The 20,358-nt window shown below is 41.9% G+C and overlaps 1 protein-coding gene across 1 annotated transcript in view; it reads left to right on the top strand.

Moving 5' to 3' along the window:
• The window catches only part of ELP3 (elongator acetyltransferase complex subunit 3), a 178,674-nt gene that overhangs the window by 56,938 nt on the left and 101,378 nt on the right, over positions 1-20,358 (top strand). The window contains exons 8-9 of the mRNA XM_030555159.1: positions 14,215-14,376; positions 16,713-16,839. Coding sequence (XP_030411019.1) covers positions 14,215-14,376; positions 16,713-16,839 — 289 coding nt within the window. The remainder of the gene's footprint in view (positions 1-14,214; positions 14,377-16,712; positions 16,840-20,358) is intronic.

Below are 20,358 nucleotides of genomic sequence, written 5' to 3'. Positions count from 1 at the left end.
TTAACAAATAGGGAGGAACTCATTGAGAATTTGAAAGTAGAAGGAAGCTTGGGTGAAAGTGATCATGAAATCATAGAGTGTTGCATTTCTAAGGAAGGGTAGAAGGGAGTACAGCAAAATAGAGACCATGGATTTCAGGAAGGCGGATTTTGGTAAGCTCAAAGAGCTGATAGGTAAGGTCCCATGGGAATCAAGACTGAGGGGAAAAACAACTGAGGAGAGTTGGCAGCTTTTCAAAGGGACGCTATTAAGGACCCAAAAGCAAGCTATTCCGATGGTTAGGAAAGATAGAAAATGTGGCAAAAGACCACCTTGGCTTAACCACGAGATCTTGCGTGACCTACAAAATGAAAAGGCATCATATAAAAAATGGAAACTAGGTCAGATTACAAAGGACGAGTATAGGCAAATAACACAGGAATGCAGAGGCAAGATTAGGAAGGCAAAGGCACAAAATGAGCTCAAACTAGCTATGGGAATAAAGGGAAACAAGAAGACTTTTTATCAATACATTAGAAGCAAGAGGAAGACCAAGGACAGGGTAGGCCCACTGCTCAGTGAGGAGGGGGAAACAGTAACGGGAGACTTGGAAATGGCAGAGATGCTTAATGACTTCTTTGTTTCGGTCTTCACTGAGAAGTCTGAAGGAATGTCTAATATAGTGAATGCTTACGGGAAGAGGGTAGGTTTAGAAGATAAAATAAAAAAAGAGCAAGTAAGAAACTTAGAAAAGTTAGATGCCTGCAAGTCACGGGCCTGATGAAATGCATCCTAGAATACTCAAGGAGTTAATAGAGGAGGTATCTGAGCCTCTAGCTATTATCTTTGGGAAATCATGGGAGACGGGGGAGATTCCAGAAGACTGGAAGGGTGCAAATATAGTGCCCATCTATAAAAAGGGAAATAAAAACAACCCAGGAAACTACAGACCGGTTAGTTTAACTTCTGTGCCAGGAAAGATAATGAAGCAGGTAATTAAAGAAATCATCTGCAAACACTTGGAAGGTGGTAAGGTGATAGGGAATAGCCAGCATGGATTTGTAAAGAACAAATCGTGTCAAACTAATCTGATAGCATTCTTTGATGGGATAACGAGCCTCGTGGATAAGGGAGAAGTGGTGGATGTGATATACTTAGACTTTAGTAAGGCATTTGATACGGTCTCGCATGATATTCTTATCGATAAACTAGGAAAGTACAATTTAGATGGGGCTACTATAAGGTGGGTGCATAACTGGCTGGATAACCGTACTCGGAGAGTAGTTATTAATGGCTCCCAATCCTGCTGGAAAGGTATAACAAGTGGGGTTCCGCAGGGGTCTGTTTTGGGACCGGCTCTGTTCAATATCTTCATCAACGATTTAGATGTTGGCATAGAAAGTACGCTTATTAAGTTTGCGGACGATACCAAACTGGGAGGGATTGCAACTGCTTTGGAGGACAGGGTCAAAATTCAAAATGATCTGGACAAATTGGAGAAATGGTCTGAGGTAAACAGGATGGAAGTTCAATAAAGATAAATGCCAAGTGCTCTACTTAGGAAGGAACAATCAGTTTCACACATACAGAATGGGAAGAGACTGTCTAGGAAGGAGTATGGCAGAAAGAGATCTAGGGGTCATAGTAGACCACAAGCTTAATATGAGTCAACAGTGTGATACTGTTGCAAAAAAAGCAAATGTGATTCTGGGATGCATTAACAGGTGTGTTGTAAACAAGACATGAGAAGTCATTCTTCCGCTTTACTCTGCGCTGGTTAGGCCTCAACTGGAGTATTGTGTCCAGTTCTGGGCACCGCATTTGAAGAACGATGTGGAGAAATTGGAGAGGGTCCAGAGAAGAGCAACAAGAATGATTAAAGGTCTTGAGAACATGACCTATGAAGGAAGGCTGAAGGAATTGGGTTTGTTTAGTTTGGAAAAGAGAAGATTTGAGAAGGGACATGATAGCAGTTTTCAGGTATCTAAAAGGGTGTCATCAGGAGGAGGGAGAAAACTTGTTCACCTTAGCCTCTAATGATAGAACAAGAAGCAATGGGCTTAAACTGCAGCAAGGGAGATTTAGGTTGGACATTAGGACAAAGTTCCTAACTGTCAGGGTAGTTAAACACTGGAATAAATTGCCTAGGGAAGTTGTGGAATCTCCATCTCTGGAGATATTTAAGAGTAGGTTAGATAAATGTCTATTAGGGATGGTCTAGACTGTATTTGGTCCTGCCATGAGGGCAGGGGACTGGACTCGATGACCTCTCGAGGTCCCTTCCAGTCCTGGAGTCTATGAGTCTATGTCAGTTTAACAGAAAATATCACAATTGGCACTAGTTGGCTTGCTTGATGACTCCAGCAGAGAGGGCAAGGACTGAATGGGCCATGGCGCGCAAACTCCCTTCTCATGCCCATGCCAAGTCAGGTTGAGGAATGCTAGGGGTGTGCCGTGAATACCTGAAGGATTTCAGTCTCTGGAGCTGGCACCTCACCAGTACAAATTCATGAACATCAGAAAATTTGGGTGGGGTGGAGGAGGAGATAAGAATCTGCTTCCCATCCCAATATATTTTCTGATCTTCTAGTCTTTGGCAAAGGTGCATATGAAAGTTGTGGCAGTCTAGCTCCTGCCACAGGTATACATATATGTTTTGTTTGAAAAGTTTCACTCCATCTGTAAGCTCATTCACACTTGGGTTCTTTTTATTGCAGTTCACCTTGAATTTGTATTGAAAAAAACTGTGTTTAGACATTAGTGTTGCCTTCATCCTGAAGATGGACGATAGAGTTTAAGTATGTTTGTTATCCCTGGGGTGGGGTTAAGTATGTTTATTATCCCAGAGAATCCTCTAGGGTTTTCTTTTGGAAGTCTTCCCATGTCTCTGCCAAGAAGATTAGTATATTGTATCCACCAGAGCACGCACACTTCCAGAGGTGAAACTCTTAAGAAGTTGATTTGGAGATATAAGGCAATGAGTACAGATTTTGACATGATTCTGATTATAGGATTCATGTGTGTCTTAGTTCAGTGCTGTTGGACATTTATGCATGGCCCCCTATCTAACACCCATTATGTCTCTCACATACTGCATGAGTTCTGTACCAATGTGAGTGTCTCTCTGTGACTGGGAGGGTGTGTCCCCTATAAGGTTATGATGTTGCTTTGTGAAGGTTGAGAGCAGAGTTGAAAACTGTGTGAAACTTTAATCCCCTAAATTATCATAGTTACTTCTTCATTGGTACTCAAACCAAACATTTACATGGAGCATGGATTGAACTATTTTGATGGCTCCAGGCTGAGCTACGTTGACAGAATAGGGTAGAGGAGTCTTGCAGTGCTGCTGCTCATGGACTTTTTCTGTGGATAAAGGACTTTCAGAGGTGTCAGTTTCATTCCATTCATCACTAAAGAAATTGAGAAGGGAATAAAAAAAGTTAATTCCAGCTGTTAAAATTGTTATTCTTTTACACAGAGATTGTGTCTTGGATCTCCACCAAATTGTACTGAACTATGATGCATTTGTAAAAGCAGCAAAGAATCCTGTGGCACCTTATAGACTAACAGACGTTTATATTCACCCACGAAAGCTCATGCTCCAAAACGTCTGTTAGTCTATAAGGTGCCACAGGATTCTTTGCTGCTTTTACAGATCCAGACTAACACAGCTACCCCTCTGATACTATGATGCATTTGTCATTGGGAATGGGTTTCTGACTGATCTAATGTGGTGGCATTTCAGAAAAAGGATTGTTCTTGCATCTTTTAGCAGACAATGTAAATATTGTTACTTTATGAAAATTAGCCAAGTAATAGTTTAGTCTTAGTTAATAATTACCTTATTTTTAAAGTACTTCAGCTGTTGCATTATTGTAAAACTGATCCTTGAGACACTGGTGCTGATGTGAAACAGAACCCTTTTTGACGTATGTTATTTCTGGTATCAGTGATAAAGGAAGTCATGAAGTGCTGTGATACAAAGGCAGTTGTACTTCACAGTGTTAGCAGTAAGCTTTAAGGAGTCCATACTGAGAACATTTTGCATTACTACAAATGTGACTTTCTAACTACGTGTTCTGTGAGTAAGATCTAATGCCTGTCACATTCACCAGCAGAAAATTGTGGTTTCATACATGATATTCAGATTTTTCCTCAATACTTCGTGGCTGCTGATAGTTTAAATGCACCTTTTCTTGTAACTTCAAATGCATGGACACACTGGCTACAGGAAGATAAAAGCTCTGTGGCTGCAGCTGGCTTGGGTCAGCTGACCTGAGCTTGTGGGGCTTGGGCTGTGGGGCTAAAAATTGCTGAGTAGAGGCTCGGGCTGGAGCTCAAGCACTGGGACCCTACACCCTCGCAGGGCCCCAATGCTTGGGCTCCATCCCAAGCCTGAAGTTCTTCACCAGAGGTGGGCAAATTATGGCCTGTGGGACTGTCCTGCTCGGCCATTGAGCTCCCAGCCGGGGAGGCTAGTCCCTGTCCCCCTTCCCCTGGAGCTACACCTCTGCATGGCATGGCTGCCAGTCCTGCGACTCTGAGCAGCATAGTGAGGGGACAGGGAGCGGGAGGGTTGGATAAGGGGCAGAGGGTCCCTGGGGGCAGTCGGGGAGCAGGGGGCAGTTGGATGGGGCCGAGGTTTTGGGGGGTGGGGGTGGTCGAGAACAGGGATGGGGGGTATGAGGGGGTGCAGGTTCTGGGGACAGTGAACAGGGTGGGTAGGATAGGCATGGAAGTCCCAGGGTGGCATGTCAGGGGGCGGGGGTTTGGATAAGGGTCGGGGCAGTCAGGGAGCAGGGGGGGTTGGGATAGGCATGGGAGTCCCGGGGGACCTGTCAGGGGGCCGGGTGTGTGGATAGGGGTCAGGAAGCAGGGGGGGCTGGATAGCGGGTGGGATCTGGGGGGGGGGCAGTTGGGGGCAGGGAGTCCCGGGAGAGGGAGGTCAGGGGACAAGGAGCAGGGGGTTGGATGAGGCAGGAGTTCTGAGGGGGGCTGTCAGGGGGTGGGAAGTGGGGAGGCGGATAGGGGGCAGGGGCAAGGCTGTTTGGGGAGGCACAACCTTCCCTACCTGACCCTCCATGCAGTTTTGGAACCGCAATGTGGCTCTTGGGACAAAAAGTTTGCCCATCCCGGTCTACACAGTGATTTTTCAGCCTCAGGGCCTGAGCCTGACTCAGGCCAGCTGTTGGGTTTTTTTATCCCTGTTTAGATATACTTACTGGCATTTCTCTTGAGCCAGGCTCGGGATGGCAGGAACCATTTGAAAGTGGAACTAAGGAGCCTGTGGGGCTTCTTCCAAAGTGCACTGCTTAGAGCTGAGTGCACAAGGAGTAAACCAAGGTTTTCCAGGACACCCTCAGAAGGGCTCACCAGGGATACTGGGCCTTTACAGTCTCCTGACATTGTTGAGTTAAGTTATCTCTTAACTTGACTGTGGACTTCCCCTCATTCCCCCCCACTATTCCTCTGTATTGCCCTTGGTGGTTGTTACTCCTTCCTTCTATCCCCTCTCCTAACATTGTCACCCCTCAACTGCCCAACCTCACTGCCACTGTTACACTGCTCACCCTCCTTTCATCCTCCCGTTTCTCCTTCTCTGACCCTCAGTTCTCCTCTCTCCACTCACTCTTCCTTTTCCCCACTTGAACCCCAAATTTTCCAGGTAAAATCCCCTAAAACAAGGGCTTTTTTTTTATCAATACAGTTAAAATATGTAAGCAAATGTGACACACAAGGCATAGAATTCACCTGTTATGGGCCTGCACTTACCTTAATTGCTTTGCTTGTGCATTGTATCCTTATCTTGTATCTTTTTGTCATTTTAGCTTGTAAGCGTTCTAGGAAAGGGCTGTCTTACTGCAGTTGAACCTTGCTTTTATAAACACCAATCTTGTTTATAGGAACCATTTTGCCGATGAGGAAAAAAAAATTGTATAATGAAAGTGATGATGACGAAGAACAAACTAAAATCCTTTTACGTTCTTATGCCTTCAGTGCATTGGAAATTGCAGTGTTTTGAAAGACAAGAAGAAAGCGAGGCAGTGCACTGTATTGCACTTACGTACCATACCGACTGTAATTTTGAGATGTTCAGCTTTTTGGCCTTTTTGATTGTATGAACTCAGTCCCTATTTAGTTAATAAAATAGAGGTTTTACTCTCTACATCTGTATAGTGCCTCACATGTTGGGACCCAGATCCTGGTTGGTGCCTTTGGACTCTATCATAATATAAACAGTAAATGTAAGTAGTTGCTGATTGTATGACGTTTGGGTCCCCTAAATGATCGTTGCCTTCAAACTAAAGTGAAATTGAGAAAAAAACATAATGGTTTTGTTAAACGCTTTGTTTAAAATTGTCAGTGTAAATTCAGAGTCAAAAATGCTTACTTCAGTGTGACTAAAATTAGATTTTACTGTTTTTTACTCCCATGAGCCCTGCAAAAATCATCAGAGTAGGAGAGAAGGGGTTTCTGTTTCTCCACGTGCACCCTCAGAAGAACTGATGTTCCAGTCAGTAAATCTGTGCAAATCTATTGATAGTTGTAGGGGTGTACAGGTGTAATCGGGTGGGGTTGGGGGAAATAATATGGTCTATAAGATCTTTGTTGTTGATTGTAAAGGAAAGAACACTTCATCACTCTGAGTCCTGACTGAATTTACAAAAACAAACTGAGTACATCAGATTGGGAAACACTGACCCATAAACTCTAATACATTTTTAATGCCAGTAGGGACTTTTAAAACTGCTAGGTTGATCCAGTGGTTGGGGAAGGTGAAATACTCCAAACAACTGTGCAGATCCAGTTACTTTCTTTCTCAGGGCTGCCTTTTTTTTTTTTTTTTTTTTTTTTTAACTAAAAAGCAAAGATGCAAAACAAAGCAACTGTCTCACTGAACCTCAGGCATTTCTCTCAGCCCTTGTTTCCAGTTGTCACAGTCGTTACAGCCCTTATTCCATGGGATCACGCTGTTCTGGTTCCTGTTCTCTGTAAATACCTCCCTTTCATGCCTTCTGCCTGACAGAAGCAGAGAGCCCTTTCCCTGACCCTGCTTGCCTAAGAAACAGGAAGCATAATATGCAGCTTCCTGTAGGGATTCATGATTAAGAGGAAACTTTTGACCTTCAAGTACAACTTCAAGTTTTAAGGTCCTAAGGGACATAACAGGCACACTCGGTTGTGCATATGCATCTCAACCCTGTTACAGGACTGCTGAGATCTGCATAACACAGGATGTAGAATTTCACCTAGTGATTTTTGCATCAAGTCCATAACTTTTGATTGGTTAGAGCATATCTTTTAAGAAGTCACACACCTAGGAATAAGGAATGCTGGCTATGTTTGTCGGATGGAGGACTCTAGCCTGGGAAAAGGCAGCGGGGTTGATGGTGGATAACCAGCCGAACACCAGTTCCTAGTGCAGTGCTGTCGCCAAAAGGGCTGTGATCCTTAGATGCATAAACAGCGGACTCTTGAGTAGGAGTAAAGAGGTTATTTTACTTCTGTATTTGGTACTGGTGCCCCCGCTGCTGGAATACCATATTCTTTACACAATTCAAGAAGGATGCTGATAAATCTGGGAGGATTTGAAGAGCCACGAAAAGGATTAAAGGGTTAGAAAACATGTCTTATAGTGGAAGACTCAAGGAACTCGATCCATTTAGGTTATCAGAGAAAAGGTTAGATGGTGACTTGATCGCAGTCTGTAAGTATCTACATGAGGAACAGAAATCTGATAAGATGACTCTTCAGCCTAGCAGAGAAGGGTAGAATACAATCCAATGGCTGGAAGTTGAAGCTAGACAAATTCAGACTGGAAGTAAGGTGTAAATTTTTTTTAACTGAGAGTAATTAACCATTGGAACAATTTACCAGGAGTCATGGTAGATTCTCCATCACTGGATATCCTTAAATCTAGATTAGATACTTTTTCTAAAAGATGTGCTCTGGTTTCATCAGGAATTAAGTCAGTGAAATCTTATGACCTGTATTAATGTAGGAGGTCAGATCAGGTGATCAGTGGTCCCTTCTGGCCTTATCTATTAATAACTGTTTCCAATGGTCACTTAACCTCATTGTTACAAAATTGTTAATTAGACATTTGAAGTTGTCTAGTTTCGGCTTCCAGCCGTTGGATCTTGTTCTGTCTTTGTCTGCTAAATTAGAGTCCTCTTGCTATCAAATCGTTTCCCTGTGTAGGTATATATGGACCAAAGATCAGGTCACCTTTTAACCTTCTCTTGCATAAACTGAATAGCAAAGCAGTAGTGGGCTCCTAGAATGGTCAAGGTTTCTATTTATTCTTCTATCAGGAAGGAAACTCCTTACCACAGAGCATAAATCTGACCATCCTTTCTTTCTCATGATTACTGGCTAGGTGAATGCTGTGATGCATTGACTGTACTTTGAAATAGAAACACTGCCAACTTGGCTTTTTTAATATTGACTAATTTAAAAAAAATCCAGTATCTGATAGAGAACCATTAAGACAATATGTCCTAATTTTTTTCCCCTCATTCCTTACCTGTTCTTTTATAAGGGTTTCTGTACTCCACAGTACATGTTTTTGTTGGCATCCCATGGAACCCTTTTCCACTTGGTTCTCAAAAACTCAAGACTCCAGAATTCGTGACTCGGATACCTTTATTTGGCATACAGCAACCCTATGGTGAAGCTGGCCAGGCTCAAACATGGGCTGGATGCAAGGTACATCACAAATCTAAAATTACACAGCAGAACTTTTCCTTACATACATGTTTACTAACATCTGCATTCCTGATTATATGTTGCATCATGTGCTTCATGACTTACTTATTTATGTCTAAGGAACCAATCCCTGTACAGCATGCTCTATCCATGTGCTGTTCACGTATAAACTGATCTCTACATTCCAGGTTTATTTTGTCCATTATCCCTAGTACAAAGGTGTTTCTGCTTACCTTAGCTAGACTGATTCCAGAATAATGCTTGTTACACACTTATTTACAACTTAGTCTTCCATTCACTTTCCCAATCATGCTTACTCGGAAATGAGGTCTGTCTTATGTCAAATTACTCATGGCAAGTTAGGCCTACAGTTTTATATTGCAGTTAACTCGTGGGTGCAGAACTTTCAGTGAGAAGTGTAATTCTTCAAGTTAATGGTGTCCTTTAGCAACACCTTCCATACAGTAAAAGGGATATATAAGTGTAGGATGACTTTAAACAATGTTCATTCTTCCGGTAGATGTGTTTGGTTTCCATTACATTAGAATCTTTTGTAGTTCCTAGTGTGAGTCTCTGTCATCTTATTTTCTGTTTTTGATCACTTCTGACGTGTCTGGCGTAATATTAATGCATCAACCTTTCTTGTATTAATTTATCCTCCCATGATTATCTGAGGTTTCATTGTTTTTCTGCGTATTTTGAAACTTAGTAATCTTCTGTCTGTGTTTGCAGGGTTGAAAAGATATTTCCCTCTACTCTTTATTTATGGCAGCTCACAATATATTGGAGGCATGGCAGACACTTCCATCTGCTGTAGAATTTACCATACCAGATTAGACCAGTGTTCCATCAAGTCACTGTCATGCCTTTGGCAGTCGCTTATACCTGATCTTTTTAAGGAAGACAAAGTAAAGCACAATACACCAGATCAGCCTATAATATGATGCTTGGGATTTGATTACCTCTCTCTTGGTACATATAACTACAAATGTTATTGGCTGTAAAATTACTTAGCGCTTGACGCTCTGATGCTACTGTCTGTCAACCAGTGCTGTACTTTTTCAATATAGCAGTTCTAGGAAGTAGTTGATGAATTAAAGATATCTATTAGCTTAAAAGGGAGACAGTGAGGTTGATTGAGGGGAGATCTCAGCAGCTTTGTAAGTGGCTGTAAAGATGTCCATTTCCCTTTATAACTTTACAAGTTTTGTAACGCTCTTTAATTAAATGTTAAGTTCAAAGTGAAATAGATTTATCCTTTTGCAAACAGGAGTGATGCTAAAATATCCTGTTTTCTTACTTTTATTTCTCACCTTAATGGGAGGAGAAAAACCTCTTCTCTCTCTAGCATTCTTATTTCTCTTGCATCTGTATGTTTCAGGGAATAACGAGCAAGATTTTTTTACCAGAACCATTTGCAGTAGAATGCTGAGTGGATATACTTCTGCCTTCTGTTTCTCCTTGCAAATTAACAAATAAAAACTGCAGTATCAATGAATGATTCTTGTTTTAAAATGGCCTGCTCGGTATGAGCACTGTGGTTTTTGTTTGTTTGTTTTTTAAAATCTTCATAGAATAGATACTTATATATACACAAGAGACATTGTAGCCAGATGCGTGGCTGATGAGCATAATTCAATTGTAGAAATAGAAAGCTACTAAACATAGAGCACAGACACTGACCAGTATTAGTCCTTTCCTTCCATGTATGTTGTCGCTGCCTTTCATTCCTTTTGGACATAAAATATGTCCAGTCCCAGAGAGGTTTGTGGGAAAAGTATGATTTTAGTCCTTCCAGTTGTTTGTGAATTCGCAAGGGCTGGCATTTGTAGCGTAAGATTCCAGCCAGTGGAAACTGACAATGACCAGAAAAATTCAGCTAGTTGTTTTCCAGAAGAATGGTGATACTGTTCTGGGAGGGATCTTGGAAATTAGGGGGTAAATTAGGGGAGGGGGAGCTAACCAAATGATTTGAAAGGTGTGTTGATATTCAATATTCTGATGTAGGCATTGCTAGTTATGAATCCTGAAACTGCTGTATTAAGCATCTCCCTGGTTTTAATCCCTTGAGTTCCCCTCTTTGATACTATAATATCCATTTCATTTTTATTTCACTATTTTAACTCAGCCACACTTTTTGTTTACAGCACACAAGGAGTTAAGCAAGACAGTTACATTAGCTATCATGCTGCACTGGAATCATAACAGTATTTTTGTAACCGCTGGTAGTTAAGGATCTTCTGGTGTTCATTATATTCAGCATTTCATAACTTTGCTATTAATTTGCTTCAAGAGAAAAAAATAATTATTTTTGTTTCTTTTCTCCTCCTCTCTTTATATTTTTACACAATACTGAAGGTGGCTTATTCCTTAATATGCATATATGCCCTCTGATATGGGACGATTAGTTATTCGTAAACAAGGCCAAGATTTTTTCTTTGTCTTACAAATCAGAATACATTTCATGTTGTCTTTTAAAAACCCACTCTTTTTCTAATGTCTGACAGTTTTTATCCAAGTATCAATAGTAATATTACTTTTATTTTTATCCTGTGCCCCAATCACTGAATTAATATTTGCAGTAACTTACTGAATATTATTCTCTTGTTGGAGGGTTTTCGTAACACCGTATGTCAGTTAGTCTGTGTTGTGCATCTAGTCCCATAAAGAAAAAGAGTTGAAATGTCAGACATAAATGAAGCTCAGAGCGTTACTCAACTCTAGGAGGAGACATGCTCTGTGGATTTTTGCATAGACTGCCTACAAGTATCTGGCCTTTTCAAAACACACTGGCTAAATCTATTCTAAGGGTATGTCTACACTACGAGATTATTCCGATTTTACATAAACTGGTTTTGTAAAATAGATTGTATGAAGTCGAGTGCACATGGCCACACTAAGCACATTAATTCGGTGGTGTGCATCCATGGTCCGAGGCTAGCATCGATTTCTGGAGTGTTGCACTGTGGGTAGCTATCCTGTAGCTGTCCCATAGTTCCCGCAGTCTCCCCCACCCATTGGAATTCTGGGTTGAGACTCCAATGCATGATGGTGCAAAAACAGTGTTGCGGGTGATTCTGGGTAAATGTCGTCAGTCATTTCTTCCTCTGTGAAAGCAAAGGCAGACAATCATTTCGCGCCCTTTTTCCCTGGATTGCCCTGGGAGACCCATAGCACGGCAACCATGGAGCCCGTTCAGCTTTTTTTTACTGTCACCGTATGTCTACTGGATGTTGCTAACAGACGAGATACTGCAGCGCTACACAGCAGCATTCATTTGCCTTTGCAAGACAGCAGAGATGGTTATCAGTTGTTCTGTACCGTCTGCCATGCCATTGTAAATTGGCGATGAGATGATGGTTATCAGTCATTCTGTACCATCTGCTGCTGTCATGGGTGCCCCTGGCTGAGGTCGGCCAGGGGCACAGAGACAAAAATGGGAATGACTCCTCGAGTCAATCCCTCCTTTATGGTATCTAAAAAGAGTCAGTCCTGCCTAGAATGTGGGGCAAGTGTACTACAGAACCAGTGTACCAGAGAGCACAGCCGCTCCATGTCAAATCCTGCAGAAATGATGAGCTACATGCCATTCACGGGGGGTGACCCTGCAACAACCCCACCCTTTGCTTCTCTGCTCCCCCAACCTTCCTGGGCTGCCGTTGCAGTGTCCCCCCATTTGTATGATGAAGTAATAAAGAATGCAGGAATAAGCAACACTGACTTGTTAGTGAGATAAAATGAGGGGGAGGCAGCCTCCAGCTGCTATAATAGTCCAGGCAGAACATTAAACGGTGCGAGGGAGAGGAGCCCAGCATCCCGCTGCTATGATAGTCCAGGCAGGACAGAATCTTTTCTTTACACAGGAAAGGGAGGGGGCTGATGGAGCTCAGCCCCCAGTTGCTATGATGAAGATGGTTACCAGCCATTCTGTACCATCTACTGGGAATGACCGGGAGTCATTCCTATTTTTACCCAGGTGCCCCCGGCCGACCTCACCTGAGGCCAGCCAGGAGCACTCATGGGATGATGACAAGGACGGCTATCAGTCCTTTTGTACGGTACCGTCTGCCAGCGGGGAAGGGAAGGGAAGGGAGAGGATGCTGCTGTTCACTGCCGCTGCACCGTGTCTACCAACAGCATGCAGTAGACATACGGTGACATTGAAAAAAGTCAAGAAATGATTTTTTTCCCTTTTCTTTCACGGGGGGGTGAGGGAAGTAAATTAACGAGCTATACCCTGAACCACCCTGGACAATGTATTTGACCCTACAGGCACTGGGAGCTCAGCCAAGAATGCAAATACTTTTCGGAGACTGCTGGGGACTGTGGGATAGCTGGAGTCCTCAGTACCCCCTCCCTCCCTCCCTCCCTCCATGAGCATCCATTTGATTCTTTGGCTTTCCGTTATGCTTGTCACGCAGCACTGTGCTGTGGACTCTGTATCATAGCCTGGAGATTTTTTTCAAATGTTTTGGCATTTTGTCTTGTGTAACGGAGCTCTGATAGAACAGATTTGTCTCCCCATACAGCGATCAGATCCAGTATCTCCCGCATGGTACATGCTGGAGCTCTTTTTGGATTTGGGACTGCATCGCCACCCGTGCTGATCACAGCTCCACGCTGGGCAAACAGGAAATGCAATTCAAAAGTTTGTGGGGCTTTTCCTGTCTACCTGGCCACTGCATCGAAGTTCAGATTACTGTCCAGAGTGATCACAATGGTGCACTGTGGGATACTGCCCGGAGGCCAATATTGTCGATTTGCTGCCACACTAACCCTAATCCGATATGGTAATACCGATTTTCTGCGCTACTCCTCTTGTCGGGGAGGAGTACAGAAACCAGTTTAAAGAGCCCTTTATATCAATATAAAGGGCCTTGTTGTGTGGACGGGTGAGGCGTTAAATTGGTTTAATGCTGCTAAAATCGGTTTAAACACATAGTGTAGACCAGGTCCCAGTCATGTTCTTGCACTCGGCATTACTGCCTCTTGGACTCAACCTGACTCCTTGGGAACGGGAAACGAGTGGATTATACAGAGCTTTATCTAAACTAAAATTTTGTAGAATTTGGAGAAACATGCACCTCAATTACCTGAATAGAAGTATTAGCTGGGTATGTCAGACTGGCTGTTGTGATGTAACGCAGCTCACCTTTTTATTTCCCATTTTGACTTTCCCTTCTTATATAGGCCCCACCTCTGACTGCTGCTAGCACAAAAGGGCTTGATCAGTTCAGGGGATATCTTCCTCTTCCCAACAAGTATTGTTTGAAAGAACCTTGTGAGCCAGGCATATTCCACTTTCTTTAATGTTAAAAAATGAGTAAAACTTTTATTGTAGATGTACACAACTATGTGTATTCACATTGTAACAGTGTTGGGTCCATTCTGATTGCCAGGCTATAGTTTTCCTAGATTTCGTTGAAGAGGAAATTGTAAAAAGTTGACACCTGGAAATCTTTGGACTGTTTTGAACAGTCTGTGACTGATTTGTGATCGTAACAAGAAGCTTGTTTTTGTTCACAGGTACTCAGAAAGAAGCCTCACAAAGTGTGTTGGGATCACAATAGAGACCAGGCCTGATTACTGCTTGAAGCGGCACCTGAGTGACATGCTGTCATATGGCTGCACAAGGTTGGAGATTGGAGTGCAAAGTGTCTACGAGGACGTGGCCAGAGATACCAACAGGTGAGAAGAATATTTCAGAGTAAAGCTCAATGTGACTGCTTATTGTTTGTCTTGTGGAGTACTTTATAAGATGCCTGGGAACAAATACTTCAGAGTGCCAGCCTAATTCTGTACAATTTTATACTGATGTTCCTGTTCCATAAGTATTTTATAGTGCTGGGTACTGTCTTTATAGCTCTACAAGCTTGTAAAGTAAGTAGGATGTGCCCAGACAAACATCAGAGTCGTTGTCCTGAGAAATTTACAATCCAAAGAATTGAGTAGGTACATGGTACATTAAAATATGTACAAAATAATCTGAAGAGGTACCATATGTGCAGGAAGCATGGCATAAGGTCATGGTGGTCATTCCTGAAGGATTATAAAGAAGAGACGGTGCACTTGGCACAGAGTGTGAGGCAGGTCAAGTACTTTGTTTATAATCAACACTCATTGCAGTCTATTTTATAGCCAGAATTTAAACCTGGATCATTTTACATATACAGTACTTTCAGAGGCTGGGAAGTGTACAAGTAAGAACTTCATGACAACTTCTTTGTGGCCCTGGACCAGTGATGACAAAATCACTGCCAAAGCGCCTGGAATGTTACAGGTCATATTCTTATAATCTGCTGGGGGAGAAATATGCTTCATACTGTTGTAGAACTAGGGATCTTGTTAACTTCAGAACACTTATTTTTTTGGAGATTTATATAAAGCTTACCTTCATCCTCATCACAGACACCAGTTACTTACCTAAGATTTTTAATAAACCAATAGCATAAGTAATTAAAGAGAAATGGGAATATGGAAATTGGCTTAAAAAAACTACCTTTTACCAAACTTAGAGGTGACAATTGTGCAGTAATTGAAAATGTCAGACATTTTCTTATGGAGACTTGACATTTGAGTCTGAAGCCAGTTCTCCCCCAAAGATTAGTCTTATTGTGTCTGATGCATGAAGGTACAGAATCTCTTTGCTGCATGAGTACCAGATTCAGTGCCTGAACAGATGAGCAAAGCTGTAATGTTCAAGAATAACTTTAGCCTGTCGAGCAAACCAAGCAGTCAAGTAAACTAAATAACTAATCCTTATATAGCACTTTCAATCTTAGATGTCAAAGAGCTTTACAAAGGTAAATAGCAACGTACTGTACTAAAAATATGGTAGCCAAGTCACCTGATTCTTAGCTTAGATATATTCATTAATTCTGATTTCTGCCACAGTCTTCAAGCTTATCAAGCCCACTTATCCCTGTTTTTCTACAGACTCTTTCACAGCTGTTGTGCCTATTCAGAGATGGATCTTTCAAAGTCAGTATCCCCGTTATCCACCTCTGTGATCTCTTTTTAGTTCCCATCCAGTTTTGTCCATCAGATGAAATGATTTTTTGCAGCATCTCTAAATTGCATGTCACTATTGTTTTGAAAGTTTGCCAGTGAAACTGCAAATGGAGTTTCTGTTGCCGGCCCTGAAGAAGAGGAAGGTAGTAGGTAGCTGTCTCTCTTATACAAAAGGAATCCTTTTTAAGATTAGATTTTTAAAGGTTTTGGCACTTTTGAAGATGCTTGCAATATGCCTAAAAGGTTCTGTGCTCTATTGTAGTCCGCTCATGCAGACATCCCCCTCCCACAACTCCTGTGTTTTAGAATATCCCTTTAGCTCTCTAAAACAATTAATTGAAGTCTGTTTTTTTGAGCTGATTGATGATCACGCTAGTCTCTCCTAATATGGCTCTGGTTTACATTCATTCTTCATTTAACATGTAGGGGTGGATTTTTGTTTTGAATGTTCATATTTTGCTTGTAGCTAAATGTCAGATTACAACCATTCAGGCTAAATGTTTGGAAATTACTTTTCCATTTTGTAGTGTGAGTCATTAGTGGGGCTGTTTGAGTGTTTCCAGTTGCTGCAAGGCAGAAGAATATTCAAATATAAGTCCAGGCATCAAGTAGTTGAGTTATTGATGCAACTCAGATCCCTCCTCTAATAAGGAAATAATTTTTATTTATGAAATGACTCTGTTGCCTCCCCCCAACCTATTCAAAGTGCCAGATAATTTCACCATAGAACAGATTTATAAAAACATCACAGTATTTTACTAATAAAGTAAACCACAGTCATAAAACCAGTCACACACACACAAATGAGGGGAATCTTATGTGGTAGAGAGAAAAGAAAAGGCCCTAAATATAAGGGGGACAGTTCTTTGGTGATGGAGGTGCATTTTTTTAGGTGGTGGTTGAAAGTGAGGGTGAGGGCTAAGATGGATATCTAGATGGAGTGAATTCCACACCGGAAAGATTGCATTTTGTAAAGGTGTGTAGGTTTTTTAACTAATAATTTTTCTTTCCAGGGGACACACTGTGAAGGCTGTGTGTGAGTCATTTCACTTAGCCAAGGATGCAGGGTTTAAAGTGGTGGCGCACATGATGCCTGATTTGCCGAACATGGGGCTTGAAAGAGATGTTGACCAGTTTGTTGTAAGTATAGCTTAAAATAACCCTGCTTTTGTTTTGCCTTAGTGGATCTAACACTGCTTCTGTTTCGTGGCTTTGCTAGTGGTTATTTTACAGACGAGACTTTCTTCTTAAGGATGTGTACCTTTAAAATTCAGGTGAGGAGACAGATTTGTTGAAATACGTCATCCAGAAAATGTTCTCCCTTCCTTGTGAAAAACTGAATCACTAAGGTTGCTGTGGAAGGTGAAACACAATGTTGCCTTTCTGATATTAATTAAGGCTTTTACTTTTTTGCAAGGTGGTTTTCTTTCTTTGTATTTAAAATTGTATATTTATTGGATGCTTTATTGGAGGCAAAAGCATCTTGTCTAGGAAGCTGTTACACAATAGTATGTATGTACAGAACATATAGAGTTTCTTCTTGGCCCCAGTGCTCTTCAGTATCTTCATCAAAGATTTGAAAGAAAATATAAAATCACTGCTGGTGAAGTTAGCAGGTGACACAAATTGGCAGAGTAGTAAATAATGATGGAAACAGCAATCTGAATCACATGGAAAACTGGGTTTACTTGAATAACATATGTTTTAATACAACCAAATGCAAAGTCATACATCTAGGCACAAAGAATATTAGGTCACACTTATAGGATGGGGTGAACTGAATTTTTGGAAAGCCGTGACTCAGAATAATGACTTAGTGGTCATGGTGCATAACCAACTGAGCATAAACTCCCAGTGTTGCAGCTAAGAGAACAAATATATTGGCTGTATAAACAGCAGAACATTGAACAGAAGTATGGAAGAGCTGCAATTACTGTTCCTGGAATACTGTGTCCAACTGTAGTGTCAACATTTCAAAAAGGATGTTGCTGAATTGGAAAGGGTTCAGAAAAGAGCTACAAGAATGATTTTGACATCTAGAAAACCTGCCTTTCAGTAGGAGACTAAAGAAAATCAGTCAATTCAGTTTATCCAAGAGAAGATTGAGGTGATTTGATCAGTCTATAAGTACCTGCATGGGAGGAGAATTCTGCTAGCAGAGGGCTTTTTAATTTTGCAGACAAGCATAATAAGAGCCAGTAAAATAAATAAATTCAGGCTTAAAAGATATGCAGGTTTTAAACAGAGAAAGTAATTAACCATTGGAACAGCTTACTTAGGTATGTGATAGATTCTTCATCACTTGAATTCTTTAAATCAAGAATGGATGTCTCTTTCTAAAAGAGAGGCTCTAGCTCAACCACAATATGTGAATTTGATACAGGAATCACTGGGTGAAATTCTATAGTTTTTTATGCAGGAGGTCAGCAGAGATGAGCATAATGGTTCCTTCTTGCCTTAAAAGCAAATAATTGATCGGAAGATTCAGGTCAGAAATAAAGGTAGAAAATTAAATGTGGTTCTACTTGGAAAGTTACAAGCAAACACATCTAGCCAGAAGTAATCCGAAATGCATCCATATGATATTGGAGAGAAATATGGAAATGCTAATACTACTTTGTTTTTTATAGCATGTTTTGTCCATGGATCTTTGAGCACTCCATAAACATTTATTCAGTAATATTTCCATTTTACAAGCAGACACACTGTGTATGTCTATACAGCAATAAACCTGTGTCTGGCCTATGCCAGCTGACTTGGGCTCGCAGGGCTGAGGCTGCGAGGCTGTTTGGTTGCTGTGTAGACTTCCAGGCTTGGGCTGGAGCCCAGGCTGTAGGAGCCTTCGAGGTGGGAGGCTCCCAGAACCTAGGCTCCAGTCCCACATCGGAAGTCTACACAGCAATGAAACAGCCCCTCAGCCCAAGCCCCGCGAGTGTGTAATTGCTGTGTAGACATACCCACTGAGGTCCAGAAGTTAAAAAACTAACACAAAGGCACAGATGAAGTCATTGGCGGAGTTGGAAGTATAACCCAAAATTCCTGACACAGACTCTTTTGCTGTCACCACTAGACCACATTTTCTGGTAGTTCTGAAAGGGACTTAAGATGATTGTGAACTCAGCCAATTTGCTGTGCACTGTGTCGTGCTGCAGAGTAAGGAGGAGCAGTGGTCCCTCTCTAAATCACTAGTGAAGTTACATTTGCAGTCCTGGGTTCAGTTCTGGTCATGTCATTACCGGAAAGTAACAAGCTGGAGCGAATTCACATAAGTGATAAAAATGAGTTTTAGATGGTTGAGAACCTAGATTCATAGATTCTAGGGTCAGAAGGGACCAATGTGATCATCCAGTCCGACCCCCTGCACAAAGCAGGCCACAGAACCCTACCCATCCACTTCTATAACAAACCCCTAACCTATGCCTGAGTTATTGAAGTCTTCAAATTGTGGTCTGAAGACCTGAAGCTGCAGAGAATCCACCAGCAAGTGACCCATGCCCCACGCTGCAGGGGAAGGCGAAGAACCTCCAAGGCCTCTGCCAATCTGCCCTGGAGGAAAATTCCTTCTCGACCCCAAATATGGCGATCAGCTAAACCCTGAGCCTGTGGGAAAGACTCACCAGCCAGCACTCAGGAAAGAATTCTCTGCAGTAACTCAGATCCCATCCCATCCAACATCCCATCACCAACCACTGGGCATACTTATCTGGCGATAATCAAAGATCAATTGCCAAAATTAGGCTCTCCCATCATACCATCCCTTCCATAAATTTATCAAGCGTAATCTTTAAAGCCAGATATGTCTTTTGCCCCCACTACTCCCCTTGGAAGGCTGTTCCAGAACTTCACTCCTCTAATGGTTAGAAACCTTTGTCTGATTTCAAGTCTAAACTTCCTAGTGTCCAGTTCATACCCATTCGTTCTTGTGTCTACATTGGTACTAAGCTTAAATAATTCCTCTCCCTCCCTAATATTAATCCTTCTGCTATATTTATAAAGAGCAAGCATATCCCCCCTCAGCCTTCTTTTGGCTAGACTAAACAAGCAAGCTCTTTGAGTCTCCTTTCATATGACAGGTTTTCCATTCCTCAGATCATCCTAGTAGCCCGTCTCTGAACCTGTTCCAGTTTGAATACATCCTTCTTAAACATGGGAGACCAGAACTGCACACAGTATTCCAGGTGGGGTCTCACCAGCGCCTTATATAACGGTACTAACACCTCCTTATCTTTGCTGGAAATACCTCGCCTAATACATCCTAAAACCGCATTAGCTTTTTTAACGGCCATATCACATTGGCGGCTCATAGTCATCCTGTGATCTACCAATATCCCAAGGTCCTTCTCCTCCTCTGTTGCTTCCAACTGATACGTCCCCAATCTATATCTAAAGTTCTTATTATTAATCCCTAAGTGCATGACCTTGCACTTTTCACTATTAAATTTCATTCTTTTACTATTACTCCAGTTTACAAGGTTGTCCAGATCTTCCTGTATGATATCCCGGTCCTTCTCCTTGTTAGCAATACCCCCCAGCTTCGTGTCATCCGCGAACTTTATTAGCACATTCCTGCTTTTTGTGCCAAGGTCGGTAATAACCTGACTGTCAGGGTAAGATTTAAAAACCTAAGTGTATGTAACTTAGATTAGGGACAGCAGAGGG

The sequence above is a fragment of the Gopherus evgoodei genome, chromosome 3 (genome assembly GCF_007399415.2).
Source record: "Gopherus evgoodei ecotype Sinaloan lineage chromosome 3, rGopEvg1_v1.p, whole genome shotgun sequence".
NCBI classification, from domain to species: Eukaryota; Metazoa; Chordata; order Testudines; family Testudinidae; genus Gopherus; species Gopherus evgoodei.
Note: the sequence above shows the minus strand (reverse complement) of the source record. Positions and strands in the feature narration are given on the sequence as shown.